At 45.2% G+C, this 23,369-nt stretch overlaps 2 protein-coding genes and 1 long non-coding RNA gene across 6 annotated transcripts in view; 1 reads left to right on the plus strand and 2 right to left on the minus strand.

Moving 5' to 3' along the window:
* Positions 1 to 11,424, plus strand: LOC135378067 (uncharacterized). Of its 4 annotated transcripts, none has more exons than XR_010418248.1 (5): positions 1 to 398; positions 1,017 to 1,087; positions 2,064 to 2,109; positions 2,165 to 2,251; positions 11,262 to 11,424. It is a non-coding gene; the product is annotated as an uncharacterized LOC135378067 (long non-coding RNA). The 4 variants fall into 4 exon arrangements; XR_010418249.1 differs by having other exon boundaries at positions 1,020 to 1,087; XR_010418250.1 differs by lacking the exon at positions 1 to 398 and adding an exon at positions 539 to 663.
* Positions 4,533 to 7,130, minus strand: LOC135398478 (cell division control protein 45 homolog). The gene is made up of 2 exons (XM_064629882.1): positions 6,246 to 7,130; positions 4,533 to 5,987 (listed from the first exon to the last, which is right to left on the minus strand). The coding sequence occupies exons 1-2, from the start codon at positions 6,911 to 6,913 to the stop codon at positions 4,991 to 4,993; spliced, it is 1,665 nt and encodes a 554-aa protein (XP_064485952.1). The 5' UTR covers positions 6,914 to 7,130; the 3' UTR covers positions 4,533 to 4,990.
* The window catches only part of LOC135378064 (beta-alanine transporter-like), a 24,790-nt gene continuing 12,503 nt past the window's right edge, over positions 11,083 to 23,369 (minus strand). Inside the window, exons 4-11 of the mRNA XM_064610912.1 lie at positions 22,307 to 22,410; positions 20,487 to 20,641; positions 19,416 to 19,584; positions 13,194 to 13,320; positions 12,800 to 13,133; positions 12,459 to 12,640; positions 12,122 to 12,294; positions 11,083 to 11,553 (exon numbers count right to left, since the gene is read on the minus strand). Coding sequence (XP_064466982.1) covers positions 11,511 to 11,553; positions 12,122 to 12,294; positions 12,459 to 12,640; positions 12,800 to 13,133; positions 13,194 to 13,320; positions 19,416 to 19,584; positions 20,487 to 20,641; positions 22,307 to 22,410 — 1,287 coding nt within the window. The 3' untranslated portion in view covers positions 11,083 to 11,510. The remainder of the gene's footprint in view (positions 11,554 to 12,121; positions 12,295 to 12,458; positions 12,641 to 12,799; positions 13,134 to 13,193; positions 13,321 to 19,415; positions 19,585 to 20,486; positions 20,642 to 22,306; positions 22,411 to 23,369) is intronic.

The following is a 23,369-nucleotide window of genomic DNA, read 5'->3' on the forward strand; positions in this document are numbered from 1 at the left end:
CATTATGCATCAACTTCACCAGCTCGCTTGCTTCTTAGCCACCTTTTCATTACCTTATTGTTGATGACCCCCTGCTACCTTGGTCAGAATATGCTCATTCCCTCTGTTTTGAGTGTGTTTGCGTGGGCATACCTGTGCCCATGCCGTATGCATGATTGGTTAGGAGTCATCACCTCCCGTGGTCGTTCACCTGCACGCCGCGACCTTGACTAGCGAGCCGAATAGCTTTCTCTTGGAAAACATGAAGCATTTGCTCTCGCCCCATCCGTTGTTGAGCTGGTGCTATCTACGCTTTGTGAAAAGCCGTTAGGAAAATCCTGGTGCTCGTGGGAAACGAGAGAAAGAGAGAAATCGAACTGACCCTCATCGCTCTTCCACTGCACGAACACAGATAAAGGGTAAGCTGCTGTGAGTTTTCTCTTGCTTGAAGACAATATCTGTTGTTCATTTCTCCACAAACGACTGGAAACTGTGTATTTAAAAAAAGAGGTTCAGGGTGGTAATATTTGCGTTTCATTTGCATGTACTGTATGCGACTGCAACATTCGGCAGCAGCACAGAAGGCACCGAAACGTTTTACGAGTACATAAATATTTTGCTAACAATAATAATTGATCGTTGGCAAAATGAGCCGAACAACGCAACACGTGGTTTGAGGATCAGGTACGCGATCAGATATATTGCTGATTAGATTACAGCTCCGGTATCGCTGTAAATACATTTTATTTATGATCATATCTTGATATAATCGACAGAGCAACTCGTATATCGGGTTCGGCTGTCGTTGGTAAATGACGTCCGGAAGTCCTCCCCGCTTTTTTAAATTTCCTATTTTGAATTTTGGAACTTTCTTCCCTCCAGTTTGTCGAATAAAGCCGTCGCGAAAACGATGATCACATCACACCTGTCTCTGCTGATTATTATTACTTGCTTGAGTGTATATCATTAATTGTTCAAATAAATCATAAAGCGCCGAGAAAAATATATGGCTTTATATTCCTGTACCTTGTCTATAGCAGCCTAACAAGCATTGAAAATGCCGCACAGAAGCGTATCCAAGAGCAATGACAACAATCGTCAGTCAAGGGTAAGTGCAGGCCCAGAAACACCCCCTTCCCCCTTAATAAAAGGGGGAGCACAAAGGGGTGGCTAGGTAAGGTTCTCTTGAGTGCATGGCAGGTGCCAGCCCTGGGTATCATCAGGTTGATGCATAAGTTCGTAGCATTTTTTTGCTGTGACTACACTCTTATTTGACTTTAATTTGATATGAACAAAAGACACAAATTAATCAGTAACAGATTCCGCACCTGAAGAAATCTACTGGCTTTGAGTTAAAAGAGCCATCAAGCCAAGTTTGAATGTCATTCTCATTCTCAAAAGAGTTTCCTTGAAGGCTGTTAGAGAGAGCGAAAAAAAGAGGGGAATCTCAAGGAGTGAGTTCTGAAGGATACGGGCTAACCTCCCTCCAAGCTCTAACCTAACCTCCCAACGAAGCTGTTGGACAGCGGCTCTCGTCATGTTAGCAGTGTGCGGGTGCACATTATCGTGCAGCAGCAGCAGCATTTGATGCCATCTTCCTGGTAATGTTTCTTGAATTACAGTCGCAAGACGTTTGAGTTGTTGACAGTAAATGTCAGCAGTGATGGTTACGTTCCTGGGCAGCAACTTGTAGTGCATGACGCCTTCTGTGTCTCACCAGACGCATAACATTATCTTCTACAGATGTGGGTTGTCATGGATTAGAGCGTCTAAACAATCTTCATCCAATCCGGATGGTCTTCCTGAACATGGAGAAATCACTCCAATCAAAATGGCTCTCTTTGAAACTATAAAACCATTTTCTTTCTTCACGAATTTATGCATCAACCCGATACATAGTCCATACATGGATAAATGCTTTCATTATGCATTTTAGTCCAGAAGTATTAAGGAACAGAAAACACTGTTTTTGGTTCTCTTGGATACTTTTCACGACCACAAATGTGACACTGAAGCCCCTGCAGTTACTCTGTAATGGTGAACTGTGAACTACAATTTCAAAATGCCTTTACCTTCTGGTTTAGGTGAAGGCAATTCCATTTCCACCATCAGCTGAAAGGAGGACAACAGGTGAGAAACTGTCATCCTTTGAATGGCATTGCAAGATGTTTTTATTGTATTGAAGAGTTTCAAGGACAACAGCCAGAGGTGTATCAACCAAGGTCAGGGAACACAACACCAACACAACCTCATCCAAGTCAAGGAGGATGGAGTAAGTACTAGAGCATTGCTGGTGAGAAGAAATAATGAATTATGCCTTTCGGTACATTGGTATGTTTGCATCTAGAACTAGGAACCTGTACTGCAAAGTGTGCAAGTTCTGGTTGAACCGATTTACCACCCTTAAAGGGATACTCCAGTACAATTTCAAGTTATAATTAGGGTTCCGGGTCTTTGGATTTATCCGAAAAAATCCGAAAAACGTACTCCGGTAAACTTTTAAGCAATTCGGATTAATCCGAAAAACTCCGCTTGGCAGATGTTTTCGCTAATAACCGGGTCATTGTTCTTGGCCTCCTTTTGTGTTCTGGGTTTTTTTCTGACCTGGGATATCAGCCCTACCGCAACATAATAATGGTATCCGTGACCTAGCGTTTTCTACGGCGGTCGTCTTGACCACTTGAGGATTCACCGCCCGGGTTTTTCTCCCAGTCTGTTTCCTGATCTCCTTGTCCCACGCGAGACCTAAGCACTAAAATAAGCATCGAACCGAGGTCATACCGAGTGCCCTTTTTGAAAGGGCAACTAGTTGCAGTGCTGACGACAAGATGGGATGCGAGCGAAAGCTGCCCTGCGACTACGTGAAGGAGTACCCCCGATTTCGATGAGTTCACATCGTCCCGTGATCGCGATGCAAAGGTTGTCGTATTTAAGTACTGCCGCATAACAGTGAGCACTACACACCGAAAGGGTGCATTTGGAATTACGGAACACCTCAGAGTGTATCGTACGAAATGTATTGTTAAGCTCGTGTCTTTTTAGTGTTGAAGCAATAAATGTGACTACTGCATTTTCGCTGCACAACCGTGCGTGAGTCGTCAAGTTCCCTCCAAATTTCGGATATTAACTGAGCTGTAAATCATACACTCCGAAAAACTCAGTTTTTGAAAAAAACAATAAACTCCGAAAAACATCCTCCGGTAACGCCCAGAAATAAACTCTGAAAACCCGGAACCCTAGTTATAATGCTGACTGTGAACAATTGTGACTAGAAAATTGATTTTTCCAAAAAGTGAGAGAAAACTCGACTGGTGGTTAGTTACTTCAAAAAATAGGAAAACGTTACACCGAAACCTAAACACTCTAACAGTACCCTTTCCGATTTACTTAGCTCCTCTTGACGTTGTAGGAGTTTTCACTCACCTGTAGCGGAGCAACAAGAACAACACTGTCCAGATAAAGTACGGTGTTGCTCGAGTGCTCTTTCGTGCAAGTGTGCCACACAACTCGAAAGAAAATAAATTGCAACTGGGATGTATAACTTGAGGCTGAAAAATGTCTGGTAGCAAGACATTATGGGGTATACGAGGGGTGTTCAAGTCAAACCGGGACTTTCTGTCTCCTGAGTGTACAAATGGCTCGCGCTATTTCTTTTTCGTCATTTTCACACGCGACAGGCCTCCACGTTCACCACGTGGTGATTCAAAGTTTATGCAAAGCTGAAGACACGTGCTGGACAAGATGGCTGACAACGAGGTGAGTGCGCATATCGAACAGCGCATTGTCATGAAGTTTCTCATGAATGAAGGCGTAAAGTCATCTGAAATTCACACAATACTTCAGGCTCAGTATGGCCACGATACACTTAGCCGCAGCAAAGCGTTTGAGTGGTGCAAACGGTTCCGAGACGGCCGTACATCAGTGCAGGACGATCCCGGCCGGGGCGGCTCAGAGCCCAGTGTCAGAGTTCCTGAGAACATCCACGGTTTTCTGGGACAAGGCTGGCGTTGTGCATGTTGATTTTCTGCCCAGTGGTACCACCATCAATAGTGCGTATTACTGCCAGGTTCTCAGGAATGTGCATAAGGCGCTGAAGCAAAAGCGGCCGGGCCTCATCACCAAAGGAGTCCTCCTCCTACAGGACAATTCACACCCGGATACTGCACGTGTCATGACACGCACCTTACAGGAACTTGGCTGGGTGTTGCTGCCACATATCTCTTACAGTCCAGACCTGAGTGATTTCCATCTCTTCGGGCCACTGAAGGCGTTCCTTGGGGGCCACCACTTCAGCTGCGACGATGAGGTCAAGAATGCGGTCCGATCATGGCTGCTACACGCCGGTAAGGATGTCTACGCTGCTGGCATCCAAGCCCTCGTGAAACGCTGGGACAAGTGCATTAGTGCAGCTGGAGATTACGATGAAAAATAAAACTAATTTCTCGCCTGTAAGTTCATTTTACTTTTGCGAAAAATGAAAAGTCCCGGTTTGACTTGAACACCCCTCGTAGATTGTTCCAACATGCATTTTGGAGTGATAGTCTCAGCCTGCTTTGTGTACACATTCTTTTATTGATGTACACATTTGATGATGTACAAGGCACGTCAGAAACGTTTTTGCAATTGTTTTATCAAGGGAACACTGAATTTTTACTGTAGCATGCTCTATAATGTTGAACAACAAAAGATAAGGTATTCATGTACTTATTATTAAATGCCATAAGTATCATATTTATTGGTCAATACTCAGGGGAACATTCACAATAAAAATGAAAATACATGGGAATAATATGAAAAGTATCTGCACGATGACCACTATCCAATACACTTGAGCTTGATAAGATGAAGCAACTATCCGATACCTGGTAAAAGTTTCGCGTACAAAAAGTACAGGTCTGTACATATGATGGGCCCTGAAAAGTATTCATTACTTAAATATGCTATATTCAAAATGCAGTTACATTAAATCTGTAGTTTGATACTAGAACACACAATTTTACCTCTAATCACATCAGCATAACAACCGCAATAATGCATCAAAGAATTTACTTCTATCTTCTGTGTGTATCGTAGCAACTGAAGCATCAAGGAAATCTGCATGAAATGTGCAGTGTCCCGAGGAACTAGCCTGTTCAAAGGCTCTACCAAAAAAGTTTTTTGGGGATTCCTCAGATATGGGAGGAATTCCAACTACTATGCTGAAATTGGTGTCATTTGACGCTTGTGCTGTAAGTACAAGAGGCAAGTTAACAACCCTTCGGTTTTTACTGGCAGCAACATGAGCTTGAAGAAGAAATCTCGCGAGCTGAATGAGGTGTGTAGGGTGACCGAACCTCCAGCTGTCGGGAACACCATCTTGCACAACGCCGTACAGAAAGGGTCCTGCAGAAATAACATGATGCATGTCAAGAAACGTACGGACTTGGCGAAAAACTGCCACTGCTTGTGTCTTTGCTTCCTCGATGCCGCCCTTCAGGATGTCGAGCTTAGACCAAGACAGTGCGTCTAATGCATGGAAAAAATTCTCTGATGTCTGGTCAGAGGCTGTCTCTAAGAGTGCTGAAAGACTATGAGCGACATCGGTTGCAAAAAAGCGATGACGATAACCACAGCTAGCCACAAAGCACCCAAACGTTAGACGATCCAGTCCATATTTCTCTGTCAGTTCGGACATCCACTCTTTGATGTTGGTGCGCAAGTTCACATCCATGCAAGCGTAACGCTGGCGGCACTGGGAAAGTGGAAGACCGATTTCTGCTAGGAACTCCTGCAGCTTCTTCTGGCCTTTCAAGCTCCAAAGTTTAAATTTGCACGCTGTGTAAGGGGTGTACTGTAGGCTTTCCAACAGGGACCAGTGACGGTACAAGAGGAGTTGCAGCTCACAGTCGAAGGAAATATTTACAGTGTTCATAGGAGCGGTACTTGTACTGGACTCTGCACCTCCATTGGCATCGGATAGGCTGTAACGTGTTATGTGTGCTTGAAGGTTACCAGCGTCCAATACATATCTGTGAATAAAGGGCAATAAGTATGAGGGAGGGATTACCAACAACCAACCAACCAGAACATAAAATGGCAGGAGCATGATGGCAGAAACTTAAACTACAACTTGACATCTGAAATATCACAAAATGTTTGCCACAAACATGCAAAAGAATCGCGTCGAAATGGTGAATGACATCGGTAGATATGGATTTGAAATGCAATCGAGTTGTTTTTAAATGAACCAAACCAAATCGCTGACCCACTACGTGTAGCTTACTTACTTGTCATGCTCAATTTTGCCGTTGATATACTGGTCAGAAAGGCCTATAACTGCACACCACAGGACATCATTTGTTCCCCTCGACATTTTCCAGCAGAGGTCAAACATGGTGACTGCTGACGACGGTCCATAGTAACTGAACTGCGTATAATCGAAGATAAGCTGGTTTCGTCGCTCTTCCCAGAGACGACGTTCACGTCTCTTGTCCGCTATTTCTTCGATAGACAAATCCTCAGAGTCGGAATCTTCGATTTCGTCTTCTCGAAACAGTTCATCAAAGGTTGGAACTGATTCTTGTTCCGACGGTTGCATAAGCAGCCGTATCTGACTGGGATTGTAGACGTTGTACACATCGATTGGGCGATGGCTGTCAACAATAAAGAAAACCGTGTTTTCACTGCTAGGTTTGCAATCTTCCAAGATGTCCCATGTTGCTCCACAGTTGATGAGCAAAACGTATGAGATGCCTTCACCATGCTCACGATATGCGGTGGCAACGTCCGACTTTCGTGCAATAGGTACTAACGTGTATCTAATGTTGTCAGCATGGAAAAGGTATTGAAGGATACGACACGCAGCAAGCGCATCGACGTCCGTAGCGACGAGCATAAGCACCCTTTCATGTAAAAGTTCATTGTAAAAACCAGCTTGTAGATCAGATACATACATGGCTGAGCTGATCGCGTAATTGTTGAGAATAAACAGAGTACAGTTCTTGAATGTTCTGCAAATCAATAAATAACTGGCAGACAAGGGAAAAGGCTACGCAATAGCAGCTGTTGAGCACATACTGTCCTGTTTGGGCGCGAACTTCGCGGGTGTTGCGTGCTGCCTGATTGGAGGAAGCGCGGAAAGGGAGGCAGCGAAGGACGTGAGAGAGAAGTGAGTGACTAGCGCACCACGCGCGGTTGAAACGTGAAATAAAAATTGGCATGCATAAGTGGATCGAGTTTGGGTTTCAGTTTCATGCTGAGGGCGTTTATGTTTATTCGCTCGGAGGCGCTTCGAGTCGTGTATTCGCCGTGAGTCTGAGCGCCGAGCGAATAAACATAAACGCCCTGAATTGGCATGAAGTGTGCTTTACTTGGTCTTTCACTCCACATTTCCGGACAATTGGGTACTTTTTCAAATGGATGTTTGCTGTCTGTTTTGATGTCTTGCGCAAGTTGTTTTGGATGTTATCGATCATGACGCCTTGTGCAAAGCATAAAGGTGTCTCGACTTTAACATAGTAAAGTGTTAGCAAGCTGGATTCATTGGCCGAGTCACCAAACACGGGCGTTGTAGCCTGTGACAATATGCATTTTATACACGAGCCTATTGGCTTACCTTTTGGGATGTAGTTGAAATGTCAAGACATGATATGTGACACCTCGGTGCACCAAACATAAATAAATAAACGAATAAACGAGATAACCATTGGAAAACGAAGAAAGTTACGAAAATTTAAGTATTGTTGCTGGTTTGTATGGAAGAGATGTGCTGGGTTTTGGTATTAATTCTGATCTATTCCTACTTTCACTATATATATAATATCAGGCGATCAAGAATATAGAAGTTATGAAATTACGTGAAAGGGACTTTACACCATCCTGGATTCGTAGTAATGGGCATAATTTGAATCAGCCAACGACGCGGATGTCGAAACGTACACCAATTTACGTGAATTTCAGGTCGTGAGCATCCGAAGATTTCATAATATACACGCTTCAATTCCGTCCGCAGCCGAAAGAGAGCTCGCCTCGCTCTTTGCATCGGCAAAGTCTATAATCCGAGATACGACTCCTACCTATAGTAATAGCTGTACTAATAGAACTCTAGACACTCGGTGGTCGCGTTATCCTTTCTGTCACGTTCTGCATAGTTTGATAAAACTCAGAAAGGCACAGAAACAAATTCCAACTGCCCAGTAAATGACCTTTCCAAAGGTTACGCAACAGCCGTCCCACATTTCCGCGTTATCCTAACAATTGCTGTGTGTGTGTGTGTGTGAGAGAGAGAGAAAGTTGGTCGCAATTGCTCGAAAGAAAATCTTTGCAGACTATACTCTCAAATGCGCTTCTTAAATAATTGTATGGATTACGGAGTACTGTCGTCAATAGTCCTTTGAAGCTGCTTTATGCCGCTCATAAGTTCAACACAAAGACGCCTTCTCATCGTCCATCCTCCACTCTTCAGAAGGATGAATAACGGTCGTCGTAGTTCATGGGCGATTGGTTGATTAATTGCGCGGGTCGGGCGATCCACCAAAGCTTTTATACGCGAGCTTACTTGATGCCTATAATATAACTGATGTTTCTACATTTCTGTGGCGGAAAATATACACACACAGCAATCGTGACCACGTTTATATTCTCCGTACCGAGCCTTTTGAGCGAGGTTGATTTATAGTAGGAATAAAATAAATATATATATTTTGTGTGTATGTTCGTAGTGGCACTTTGAGAGAGCGGCGTGTGCCAGAAAACAAGTTCGTTGAGGAGCTATACTTGATTTATACACGCATCTCACATTCTCGAATGGCTTCGCAGCTGTATGTTAGCTGACTTCGATTAAAGAAGAGTGCTGTACTCTAGGGCGTCCTCATGAGTTTTGTTGCAAAGTTGAGGTGCTTCTTGCGTTCTGTCGATAGCTGAGTCAAGTGTGGAACAACTCACCGAATTCCGCGTCACACACATTTATATTTGTAATTTATTCACGCCGAATTTACTCGCGTGCTAGGCTTACTTTTTTTATCTGAGAAGTTCTGGCGGCAGTGAGGATCGTCAATGCTGCATGACATAATGTCACAAGTATATGGGGCTGCCGCGTTCAGATCGTATATGACAAATGTTCCACTGGCTGGATAAGAAATTACTGCCCTCGTTATACTGACCAGATGTCTTGCGTGGAGAATGCGTTCTATGAGTATGTATACGCTTATGCTGTCGACAGAAGCCGAATAAATTTCGCAGTGAAATATATGGATACTTCTGTTGTAACAGTACTGTATCACTGTGTGCGTACCTTTTCTGCATACCCAGTTACCCACATGCATCTACTTTATAGCACACCGCCTTCCGAAACGGGGCGTCTTGCCCACAACGATTCGAGTTCAATGATAAGTATTTTCCCCAGAAATATGACGACCAAAGCACGGGGCAAGTACCATGTTCCCACCGCATGGGCCATTCATTTCTTACGTTTTTGCCCCAAATATGGTATAGTTTCGACGGAAGGGAGTGGGCGCAGACTTGCTGGTGCATAACAATTAAATTAGACAAAAAAAGAAATTCGGAACACGAAGATGACACGACAAATTTCTCACGTGGCATAGTTTATTGGCTCAGTGTGCCGGTTTGGACCGAATATCTGCTTCCGCCTTGCTCACGCTCATTGGCGTATCACTATCAGAAATACGCTGAAGCACATAGGTTGTTCTTTTATCGGACCGCTGACTACGCTGCTTTCGGCGCCGACAAACGTCGGCCGTCAACGTCGGCGTCGTTCTCATCTTTTACTGGCCCGCTGGCCCGGTGACTGGAACGCGTTCTATCTCTGTTGACGCGGGACAATTTCGAGCCCAGCCTTTTGCTTTTGGGTCGTTTCTGGTGTCGTGTTGTATGGAAGCAGACCTGATTCCTTTCCTATCCTCACGTTGCTTTTGCGCCAAAAAAAACCCAAACATCATCATCATCATTTCCTATCCTCACACAGGTGATGATGATAGGGGGTTACAAAGGGAGATGTGTATCACGAATCTTGTTAAAGTTGAGCATGGTGAAAGCTTTAATGGCACATGGTTCGCGGAACAAAAGTAAACAAAATGATATATTTTTTTTTACTTTGCTTCGGTACTGGCATCGTGCTTTGACTGTTAAAGTTTGTGAGAGTATTTAATAATCTGGGCATAAGTGTTATGTAAACGTGACGACGTTTCACGTATACAGGGTGTCCCAGAAAACGTGTCATTGAATTATAATTAAAAAAGCTACGCCACTTAGGATCATGCGGTCAACGGCATTTGTTCTTATTATGTTTTTGCCACCTCCTGATGTGAATGTCATGTATCGTAAGTTTAATTATGTAAATATTTGCGAACTGAAATCGGAAATTTGCCAAGTAAAGGTCACTTTTTTACCCCACCAATATGAAGAGCGTGCCGAATTCACTCAAATTCATGATAATTGACAGTGATATTCACGAGTTATCCCATCGGAAAAAATAGCCGAATATCATGCTTTTCGGAGCACCGGATCATAACGCGCGATGACTTTTTGAGCGCAATCGCTCTGAGTCCGACGAAAGGAGGTTCAAAAGCCAGCCCACAGAGTGATAGTAGAAAAAGTAACAGTTCCTAAAATTGGGAGAGGGAAAGCATTATCCCAGCGAAAGTCGGACGTGATAAGCCATGCCTGTGTTATCTCTTTCTGCGATGCCGGGATGGGCTGGGTTTCCAATCTCCTTTCGTGGGATGGGACTGACAAAGATTGCGCTGAAAAATTCATCGTGCGCTATTCTGTGAGAGCTCCGCAGAGCATGATGTTCGGCTATTTTTTCGGATGGGATAGCTCCAGAATAGCCCTGTCAGTTATCATTAATTGAGTAAATTAGATATTCTCTTCACATTGGTGGGGTAAAAAAGTGACCTTTACTTGGCAAATTTCCGACTTAAGCTCTCAAAAATTGACTTAATTAAACTTACGTTACACGACATTCACATCAGGAGGTGGCAAAAACACCGTAAGAACAAATGCCATTGACCGCATGACTCTAGATGGTGTAGTTTTTTTATTATAATTCAATGACACGTTTTCTGGGACACCCTGTATGTTCTTCCATTGACCGGTTCATACACATTTAAATGTTCGTGCAATATTTATTTGACATGGTCACTGATACACGATGCGAGAGCAGAACTGAAAGGTAATGCTCAATGGATCAGGATTCCTTGCATTCCTTTTTCTAGAGAATATTTTATAATGAGCATGTATCGTGAACCGAAGCTGGACATAACCCAAGTCTTTTCTCTTTTCAGAGTACTAGCCTGATGAAAAAAAAGTCTGAAATGTTCACCACGGCAAGGTGGTTCACACGACCTCGTGTCTCAATTGATGCCAATGTACGTGCTGCAGTCCGCCCTTAAAGCTGTCTGCTTCAGCTGTCTTATGGAGGCGAGTAATAAACACGTTGATCAGTGATGCCATGCCGATCCAGGTGCTCTACTCTTTGTGGTGGTTGCAAAGGGTTGCGGTGATGATCGCAGTCCCGATACGCTTCCTTTGGACTACGTCACTGTCACTCGCTCTTTTTCCAGCGTAGCCGGATTGCTGCAATTGCGAAATAATGTATCGTTTACACACCATGGCACAAATGAAGATAGAATAACAATAATAACAACAACGTCTACTAACAACAACGACAGTTTACAATCATGCTTTAATGACATTACGAGACGCTACAAATAACAACTCTTTGCTGCGTGCAGGGCAATTATATTAGAGTGTTCTAAGTGGAGTGGAGATAAATGTAGCTTGTCTTACGACTGCGCTACTGTGCAGCGACTTTTGCTTTCCGCGGAAGCTACAACATCTGGCGACTTTCTCGACACCTGCTGGCCAGCCTATACTCTGTTCGTGGTGGACGCGCGTTGTCGCGGTTCTCAATAAATCCCGAGAGGGAGAAGCCCTACCTGCCAAGCCCACGTGCATGTTGTGAAACGATAGATTCCTCACTTATTGGAATTAAAAGCGTGAGAAATAACTAACGCTCCGCTTGGGTGAAGGACCAGTGAAGGGCTACTGTTTTTCTGCTAATTTCCCAGTTACTTCAGAATAATTTTCGAGCCGAGAGACCTTTCACTTCTCACGAAGCATCCATTCAGCACACAGCGTTTACCGATTTCCGGAGCAGCTCCAGAAGCTGCTATCTTTTCCAAATGCCTCTCCTTCTTGTAGTGTTTGTGGAAGGTGAGCTTTTGACGTTTCTGGAAGGAAGAAGACGCTAAATCCTCCGGCAATAGCCAGGGCCCCGAATATCAAGTTAGGAACTTGGGTCCCATGCGCTTGACCCTGAAACAGAAAGACCTCCTTTCTCAGTTCGTGACTTTCCGAATACATTACATATGCATCGCATTATTTTTCACATTTCTGTGTTCCTTATCCATGCTCGCGAGAATTGCAGGCAGATGGGACCTCCTAAGACGAGATAAAGCTGGGCATGAAATCTGGCTTACCAGAAACAATATCTGCGGTGTGAGAACAAGGCTGAGGCCGGCAAACATGGAGGGAAATCCCATGGCAAACGCTCTCAGCACTGTTGGGAACAGCTCAGCTCCATAAATGTAGATTATAGCAAATGATGCCGTGATAGCCATCTTGCCGATGCTGCTGAGTGACACAGCGACCCAGACTGCATCTGCGTTACAGAAGTTCGGGAGTTTGCACATAACTGCAAATTATGCATGGTTCTATGATGCTTTCGCGAAGGATAGAATGCAAATAGAAAAGAGTCCGTGAGAACGTATACCTACAGACTGCCCTATGTCTGAAATCAGATGCACGGTTAATGACTTACCAGAAGGAAGGAAGAAGGTGGAAGTGCAAGCAACTCCCCCAAGCAGCATTGTGGCAATCATGACTGGTCGCCTCCCAATTCTGTCCATTGTGACCCACGCCAGTATAATGCCCGGTATCTCTGCTGCTCCAGAAATGCAGAAGGACAGATATTCGCTGATGTTTAGAGCCGACGACACTCCAAAGGAAAGCCCGTTGTAAACCATAGTGTTTGCCGTCCAACAGAAACTGACAATGAGCACTTTCTTGATGATGTTCGGGTACCTAATGAGAGCTGTCACAGATAATGCTTCGTCCAACTTGGCTGTGGCTCCCTTCAGGTGGCTTTTCTCTTCCTGCGTAAAAAGTTACGGCACTACCTCCATTTCCATGTACCATTTCCATTGAGAACTTACAAACCAGGTTTGTAGAAAATTCCTTGAGATTTTCCTGCCGTTCTTCTTGGCTATTTTCTGTACCAATACTTCTGCCTCGAGGAGCCTGTTGTGGCTAAGCAGCCACCTTGGAGATTCGGGAACTGCCCTGCAAGGTGAATTTTACACGTATCCTGTCATTCTGGATAAGAAAGTTTGAAGGTGTGTGCGCTGTTCCGACAAACGTGACCTAATGTGTGTGATTGTATGCAGTGTCCTGTATGCTGCAATACGTGTGCGAAAGACTGGCATATCTTCGTAATTTGTATGCGCTATGCACTCTTATCCCCCATGCTCTAAATTAGGGCTGTGCGGAATCTTCAGATTTTTCGAATACAAGCGAATAAGGAGTTCTACATTCGAATTTCGAATCGAAGCGGTATCTCTTCCAAACCGAATGTTAAAGAAGAAGCAGATCTATGGATCGAGCAAGAAGTATTAGCTTCAAAGCCGAAGGGCCACGTTTTTTAATCCCTTTTCGTGTTCTTCGTTGATTAAACATCGTTATTGTTCAGCTGCCTTTTCCATTACATTAAACAGTTGCTGCCGAAATCCGGGAATTCCGCCTAGGATCCTGCGATAAGAGGGCAATGTCAGGCTAACGATGAGTTTCATTAATCAAACACTTTCCAGAAAGTTACAACTTCCGACTGTAGAAGGAGTACTTGGTAATAAACACAGTAGGTAAGGCAGGTACCGAGTCGTTGCAGGGTCCAGGTCAACCTTCGGTCGCACTATACATCACAGGAAGTGTCGTTTGAAGCTCTCGAGAGCCCAGTCGAGATATGCCATCGGCAGCCTTCTGGGTGTTGAGCGGAAAAGACGAGTGCATATGGCGCAGTGGTGTACATTGAAGAGTTGTCGTAAGATGGGTGTTCCGAGATGACGTTCCTACTCAGCAAAAGTATAGTGTCGCCCCCTCAAGCGCCAGTCCCTCCTTCGACTTGAACTTCTCGCAGTTCTCCTTGCGGCCCGCTCGTATCATTTTGTGTTGACTACCTTGCAGACACAGTTCGATTATGTCTGTTGGACCGATTCGGTAATCATGTCACACTTGATAAAATGATCTGCATCCAAGTGGAAGACGTTTGTTGGTACCCGTGTACAACAGATACAAGACTTAACCTTCCCTGATAGATGGCGTCACTGTCCAGGTGGAGATAATTCTGCAGATCTCGTAACAAGGGGCATCAAGGGAGATCAGCTTTACGCCCGTCACGTTTGTTGGAAGAGCCCATGACGGTTGAACAATACACGTGCTGCTTACAGACTGCACTGAAGAACATATGGGATCTCAATGGAGACCAATGTGAGACCAACGTTCCGAGATCTTAGTTTTCACCTGAACGATTTAGTAGTGCCAATCGACTTATTCGAGTTACAGCGTGGATACTGCGCCACGTGCACAACTCGAAAACAACGAACATTAAGCAAGCAGGTCCTCTCTCTAGGAAAAATCATAGCATTAGAGAAGTACTGGATTAGAACTATTCAGAAAAGATTCCTTTCCGGAAAGTCTTCTCGCCACCAATTCTCTCAACACTCAGTGGGCGTCAAGCATAATCCCGGCCATATTGCTACCAGCAGCATCAGAAGCTTGGTTTACGCAGCTTATAATACTCCGAGAACACCCGAGAACGTCCCATGCTAGGGTACAAGAAACGCAACATCAGTTCTGGTGATTTATGGATAATCAAAGGTCGCCAGTCCACTATGTGTGCCCTTTCACCATTTTCTTTTCTGTCGACGACTGCAGACGCGTCCGTACACGGAGCAGGAAGGGCTTTTACCTTTGAAGATAGAGTTACGCAACAACTTCCGTTCAAAGTCGTGGGTGTGGATTTTGCGGGTCTACTTTATTACGACTTGCACAGTTACCAAAGCCATTCATCTTGAGTTGATCACCGATCAATCTTTTGGAACTTTCCTCATGGCAGTGAGGTGATTTGTGACAGGCAAGAGTGTACTGAGGACTTATTCGGACAATTTCCGAACCTTCAAGAAGGCTTCCCGGAAGATCCCTGCCCTGTTGTCGAGACAATTTCAAGTGATATATGGGTGTGCAACGCAAATTCGAGTCACGTGGGAGTTTGTAGCTGGACGTGCTGCCTGGTGTGGGCTTCTGGGAATGAATGGTGTGGTCAGTTGAGGAATCCTTGAGAAGAACACTGCGTCGAAGTCATCTGGGCTTTCAGCGGTTACAAACCGTGTTAACAGAGGTCGAGGCAACCGTGAACTCAAGGCCTAATGACACTCAAGGTTTATCTCTTTCACCGTCACCATCACAATCACCGTCATAATGCGTGCGCAGACGCCGAACCGTCAGGGGTCCTTCAAATGAAAGAATGTCTTCTAACGGTATTCGTGGAGGCAGTGGAGCACCGATCGTTTACTCCAGCTTAGATCAGCCAACCGAAGTCGCCGAGCAACCCCCAGCGACAGCACCAACTTATACTGCTAGCCGACCAGAGACAGTCAAAAATGTTTTGGAAGCTCTAACGAGTGGAACAGCTATACGTACAGAACGTGATGGGCTGGTGCGGTCGTGCATTCTCAGAACGTCCGCTACAACCCTCATCAGGCCTCAGCTGTTTCTTTGAGTTTAGACACGTCAAGTTATGGGCCAGGGTGTTAGAAAAGGGTGTTAAAAGGACGGTCTCGTACCCCCTGCCCATCTCATAAAGTGTAACACTCGATTGTCCTTTGTTGAAAATGGAATACTGCAAATTTACTCGACAAAGCACGTCACTGTTATTAAATAACCGAATTAAATTGATAAAGATTGCAGAGTATGCCGCGATGTGTGTTGGCAACAATAAGAACGGCTACGTTGCCCTGGTGGAAAGTCCGTGATAGGATACAGAAATCGTCTGCTTTTGCGCGCGCTAGTGCACCGGCGTGAGCAGACGACTTTCAGAAGTGACTGGGGACCGCGGCCATCTCGTACATTTTCTTTCAGTTCTCAGGCGAAAAACGTACATTCTAAGAAGTGACCCACACGGTGGTTTAGAATAAATATGTTAATCCTCAGAGACAAGTTAATACTCGCAGGACAACCCCACCCACAATTACAAATCTGTGTTGCCGGCCATCGGCGCGCGCGGTCGCATTACAGCTCCGACCAAAAATATATTACGCGCGCTTGCATTACACTCCCCGTTGCACACTGATCATGTCCCGAAATGAAGTGTCGCTGACGACGTACATGGAGAACGAGTGCGTGTTTATTTAAAGACCGTACTAAATACTCGCGGAAAGAAAACACGTGACTTAGCTTCCACGTATCCGATTATGCGCCACATTATCGGAGACCCCACAGTCAATGCACGGGCTACATTCTCGGCTCGTGGAGATATATGTCTGAGTGTCCCCATTTCGAGAGCAGAGGGGATGACTCAACCCAAGGTCCTTCTACAGGTTCCAATTGCCATGACAACGGCGACGTACCCGCAGGCCGACGTCATGCCTGACTTGCATGAGAGTGAAGCACAGGTTTCATCGTCTGCTATTACGGCACGTTTCGTCAAATTCCTCAAAAACGTCATGGTTATCCCGAATGAAACTTTGACGGTTGTATGTGTACAGTACTCGTGAAGGTAGCGTTGGCTAAGTTTCGGAATCGCCCCGGCTGTACGAGACCGTCCCAGTAAAGTTTCTTCCATTGTTGCTGGAAGATGGTCCGTTGATGTAGCTCACAGATCGGAGATATTCCCAAGAGACGTCCGACAGGCGGTATTTTCGAACAATAACTGGGCTTTATTTACATAGTTATTTACATAACTATATACAAGACAATACTACAGCGACTGAAGCCACGGGGCTTTCGCCTTGTCTTCATCAAATCGTTGCGGCTTCCACACACGGATTTTTGTGTGTCCTCCGCTTAAAAGGGTGACATTTGAGACACAACCCCCCGCCAGCAGACACCAATCCCAGAAGCCCGGTTCAAACGTCTCCAACTCATGGTTGGCCTAGTTTGAATTTAGACCGAACCAGGCACCTCCTAATTGTCCGCCCACTACTCGGTATTTATGGGTAACGGACCAAGCCGTCAATCCGTGCACCATGCTACTTTGGACAGTGCATCTTCCTTTGCCCACTCTACTGATTTATTGCCAGCGAGCATCTGGTCGCGAAGACCCCCTGAGGCGTCAAGTGTCCTCCGTCCAACGTGCCTTCCCCGAGTCTCTGTCGGGTGGCTATTACACTGAGTTGGAAATGCACAATATTCGCGGGGTTTCTAAAAAGTACAACTCTTACAGTCCCTTTAAGGAATAAGTTAGTGTTACAGAAGAAGCAGATCTGGGGATAGACACGCGCTTATAGTTTCAGAGCACGAAGGCAAGTACGGATACGTGCTTGTATTCATTCCCTTTTGTGCTCTTCGTTTGTGCTCCACACCCCCACGCCACCCATACGAGCCAGCACTATGCTGCGCATGCGCACCGCTGGCTCGGGGGATGGATACGGTCTGCGCGGTTTTTCCTGTGCGTCACCAGATGGCGTCACAGAGTGACATGGTTCACTGGGCTTTCAGTCGGTGTGTATGTGTACTCATATTTCATGCTTTTTTTATAAAAACGAAAAGTGGTAGACATATAAATTTGGTGTCTTTCGATTCCTGAAATATTTGGAGCGAAAGTAAATGAGAAGTTTTTTTCGAAATGGCTATAGAAGTTTAATAAAAACCTGTTCAAAGAGGGACGAGAAAAATTGTGTATTTTTTTCACATTCGTGACGTCGCCGTAAAATAATACGACATGTATCCGAAATGTGTACACGTTATTCAATTCATCTCGTCTTCCTCTTTATAGTGAAACCACCCGCGTTAAAAACTGCGCGGTGGTTACCGAGAACCAGCATAAAACATGTTCCATAGGAAATACATTGGGACGGAGAGCTGATATGCCCTCTTAAACACCGAATATATTCGAATGTTTCCGAAGTTGCACGTGAAAGTCCCAAAAGGCCAGAAGAGAGGACACCTGTATAATACAGAGTGCTATTACTTACTTAATACTTCATACGAAGATCCGCATCGACATATCACGCATGCTGTATATCCGCATACGTCGCTATGCGTGTTCCGTTTGGTTATGTATCTCTTCACTTCGTATTCACTTTGGTTGTATAACTATTTGTTTCGCATTTGCCACAGGAACATTTCTATTCGCTTAATATTCGCTTCGGGTGTATTACGTGCTACTGTTCGCTCGTTAATCGCTTCGGTTTTAAACCTACCGTATTTTCACGCGTATTAGCCGCACCGCAGATAAGCCGCAGAACTCGTTTTTAGATACATTTTGAAAATGTTTTTGCAGATAAGCCGCACTCGCAGATAAGCCGCGGGTAATGCGTCGCGACTGCTTTGTGCGCTAAACCAGTGATGCACAAACAAAATCAATAGAGACTCTCAACGCTCGTCGACGCCGTACTCCCTGCCAGCTGCCCTGTTCCCGTACTAGTCCGCGACGTTGACGACTTCTAGTTTGAAGCCGCTGTCGTAGCTGTGCCTCCGCGTTGGAGCCATGCCTTACCTCTAACTGCCGTGCCCGTGTCGATGAATGCTGCTGCTCAGGTCAAACGAGAACTGACGCTTAGCTGACCACGTTTTATCCCGATGTCAGGTGTATTGAACCCTTCCTGCCGACAAAGGAGACCGTAGGGAAGGCTATAAACCCTGTGGTCCACATTCCGGTGTCGGCATGATGTATAACAAAGGAGGTCAGTTCTAGTGTTCTACTAAGATCGGATTGTGCCCTTGTTGCGTGTTTTTTGTGGATTGATGAGTTAGTTGGTGTTCCAGGAGACATTAATCACTGCCACCCCTTTTGTTAAAGATACGTGGGGGAATGTATTCGGAAGGTCAGTCCACTCGAATGTGGACCCGCCCCTGTTCGGTATTGTTCGTGCACTGGCAGGGCGGTCCTGTTCTGAAAAACGTGAGGCACTGTCGGGTCTTTCGTTTAATCCGGGGTATGGGGAAAATACCAGGGGAAAATAGCCATCAGATAAGCCGCACCCGTGGATAAGCCGCAGAGCGTCCGCGAAAAAAAAAAATCGCGCATAAACCGCGGCTAATACGCGTGAAAATACGGTACTATGCGTGCAACACTATACACTAAATCCCATCCACTGCATTCCAAGGAACTTCTTTCATTGTACCGTATCAGACAAACTTGTCGATGAATTCAGAGAGCATACCACCAGAGGGCCAGCAGTGCGATGAAGGGTACAGAACAGACTAGGGATAGCGAGAACCAGTCTCGGAGAAGTGAAGCCAAGCCTGCTAGGGCCATCATCGCTATGGCAAAGAATATGCACACCAGCATACCGCTGAAAGTTCTCTTGTCTGGGCTCATGAGTTCCATTCCTGAAATGATATAAGCGAGTACAATAGGTTAGAAAATTGAGGATGACAGTTACAGGCACAATAGATCCCTACGTCGGGTTCACTGGATTAAGATTTTCAGGCAGGGCCGCACAAACGGTTCCCCATGCCTCTGAGATTTCCTCTTAGGTTTCTCAGCTCGGCAATAGTAATTATATTATTAAAGCATGGCAGAGTGTTACATAAAAGAGCGTTTTGAAACGGTAGGTATGCTGTAACAATAGCTTAGGGTTGTTTTTGAAGCTTTAATATATCGTTTCCTTACTCCTTCCTTTAGGCGCAGTGCAGTATAGTGCATGCAGTTGGCGTGCAGTGGAATGCAGTAGGAGGGACTGGAGGCAGGGGCACCTCGAAATGGGGTATTTAGAAATATTCGGGTACGGACAGTTGGCGGGTCTCAGAAATTATACTGTCTGACCGAGCTTAAGTTTGAAATCTCAGAAACGCTCTTGCTCGCGATCTGAGATACGCAAACGCTCGAGATCCATAAGATCGGTCCGCGCAGGACTGATGAACTGTATCTGAAGCAACGTTTCGGTCAATCGCAAACTAAATCAATTTTAATCGTAATCGTAACCTAGCTTGACCTACAAGACCGTGCTGAATCTGGTCCACGAAATTAAAAAAAAACACACACTAAAAATAGAGCAGCTACAACCGGGGCAGCGTATAGACTGAACCACTGTGACTGAACGAAACAAGACGATAACAAAATCGTTGCGTCTGCCAATACTTCGGTTTAGTTCTTCGTCGACCAAACTGTGTGTCTATCCGCTGTGTGTAGGGTTCCTTTCCTTCTTCTACTCTGTTGAGTTTTTTTTATCTGTGTGTGTGTTTTTTTTTAAAGTATATTTATTACAAGGAGCTCAGATGCCCATAAGTACCCATGATTACTGGTGTTTGGAAGATCGCTGGGAAGGTCAAACCGATGATGCCTCTGTAGGCGATGTACCATTCATAGCTGGACGTAAACGATGTCAGGAGTCCCGTGACGACGTTCAGGAGGATCACGGCAGTGAGTGAAGGCTTTCTTCCAAATCTGCATCCAAACCATAACAGCAGAAAGAAGCCAATAAGAAATGAAAGTTCAACACACTGGCATTCTTCTACCAGTGATGCGAGTGACTTCGTAGGAAATAGCATAATGCTGTTTATACTGTTTATTTTGCGCACAAGCTCAATAATATGAGAGCCCCGTAATATAAACAAGGGTGACCTGTACCTCTTGATCCAAACACAGTTTCGCGTAAACTGACAGCTCGTATTATTTATTGATTTTGTGTTTGTTGTTGTTGTTGGAGTGTCTCGCTGGCTTTATACGGGATGGTCGTGTATATTTAAGATAACCTGAAAGCACACCACTGCATAAATTTGGTATGGGTATGCAAGCACGTATACCACGTCGATGCTCTGAGGTTTTTCTTGTACGGTGAAAAAAAGACACGGTAAAGGCGTCCTCCCTCGCTTAACCGTAACGTGCGAGCGCATGACCCGCTCTGAGCCTGAAGAGAGACCAGCGCCGCCAAACGTTGACGCTGGGTTCGAGACATTGGGCGCAGGGACCTAATGTCTCGAATTCAGTGTCCACGCTTGGCGGCGCAGGCGTCTCTTTGGGCCACGTGATCGCTGAGCGTGAGGACGCCTTTACGTCGACAAGTGGAAAATGTAGCGATCCGGTACAAGACTGCAGATCGGTCGTCTACACAACGTTACCCCCCACAACCAACCACCCCACCCTTTGTATAGGCTGCTCTCAAATCGCTCGTGTACTACTTAGGCGGAGGCAGCCTTCTATTGAAGACTGGAGGATGGGCCAATACGCAATGTCTAACCACATCTGTTTCAAAAATCTTACTGAGCTTATTTTTACCCAGAACCATCTTGCCTCGTGGCTCGCAATTAAGGACATGTGCGCACAGAGGGGCTCATTGTGACCACTAAATTGTGCAAGAGCTGTCAGGCAGGGGGATCGGAAGATTAAGCTTCCGAAGCGCCGCTTGAGATTTGGTTCAAAAGATTACGCGACTTCCAAAGACAAAAAGTGAGTTTCAAAAGTAGACATCAGCAATAACTATCCTTCTTTAGACACAACCGTGGTCATACAGGGTGGATATTTCCGCTCTACGTCCTCAATTCATCTCGTATATTTTCCGTCTCCGAAGGGCGAAGGCACACTAATGCTTTTCTAAATCATCTGCTGAGTCACGCTTCAATCGATACAGGGCGTCACGTCATTGACTCTACATAGGTGGCGCCATTGCTTTCAGCTTAGTCCGCGCTGCTAACGCTATCGCCTTTGCGTACGTAAGGGATAGCGTATACGTAGTTTTCTGCGCACTGCGCGAAGCTCTCTTTATGTTCTGCGCGTGCGCAGGACCACCAACGCTTCGCAGAACCACCAAAAACTCGAGCGAGTTTTAGTACATCGGAAGAACTCAACGAAAACGATACGATAAAGTATATAGTTATCAAATCCAAGCTTAGCGATGTGATGTCACCCGCTTCAAAGAAACAGGGCGATTGGCTTTCGGAACTGTTATCGTGAACACCTTCCGATCTACTAAAACTCGCTAATGCGAAATTCCCGAATTTCGGCGCGGCATGATGCTTTCGGTCGATAAACTATTGTCGGTGTAAAAAGGTGCGTCCTCACTATGCCAATCAACGTTATGGTCACCTCTGTGAACTGGGAAGAGCAACTCACCTGTCTCCGATATACCCAAAGAACAAACTGCCCACCACATTTCCTACGTAGAAGACGGATTGCGCCATGGACACCTTCCAGGCAGCTTCGCATACCGCATCCGTCTAATTAAGAAAGAGGTCGCACTGATATAAATACGAGCACAGTCTGCGGATCAGGACCCAGAAGATTTACGACAATTAATTTCTTGGTACGCATTTGGCATTTCCCGTAGAAGTAACGAAAAAGGAGGGATGTTAGTTAACGAACTTTTGTCTAGCAGGTTGTGCCTTTTCCGCATTTGGTGGAGCATGAACGAATATGTTCTCATTTCTTTCCACCCTTCACTCACGTGTCATACTAGTCAGTATATAGTTGCTACGTATTTTGCCAATGTAGGAAGAATGTTAACCTGTGTGTAAACAACGAACAGCGAACGTAAATATAACCTGAGCATTCTATACGATTCTTAGAAACATAAGAATTTGCGTGCATGTTTTCTCGTAATATATCGGTGACGACACCGATATATTACGAGAAAACATGCCAGCTGATGTCAGCTGATGATGGCATGCCAGCTGATTCTTGCTGCCCCGTGCACAAAATTTACATTCTGTATGGTGATGTATGCCGTAATACATGGAGATTCGTAAGTCGACCACGTGCCTTCAGCTATCGAATTAGAAATATTTCGCAGCCGCGCGATCGAAGTCTTACAAGCTGATGGGCTGCGTCAGCGGGGGCTTCTTATTATAACTCGGAACTAGTCAAAAGTCCCCGGATCAGCACGATAGACAGGGAAAGGAGCATGTGTCGAAACAAAGTTACCCTGCGCCTGTACAGAATTGCTATGGCAGACAAGGTGCCCACGGGAGTATCATTCATTTAGATCAAATTAAGGAACAGTACCGAGCCGAGAAAATATACTGGCCGATTTTAATTTTTTTCTTCTTTGCATTATTACGCGTGCGCATATTCGCTTTTAATTAGCTAGTGGATGAAAATTTTTGGAACACTGCGTCGCTAAAACTTGCCACTGTCATTCTTCTGCACTTCTCAACTCAGCATTTAAAACAACAACAAC

This window comes from Ornithodoros turicata, chromosome 1, assembly GCF_037126465.1.
Source record: "Ornithodoros turicata isolate Travis chromosome 1, ASM3712646v1, whole genome shotgun sequence".
In the NCBI taxonomy this organism is placed as follows: Eukaryota; Metazoa; Arthropoda; class Arachnida; order Ixodida; family Argasidae; genus Ornithodoros; species Ornithodoros turicata.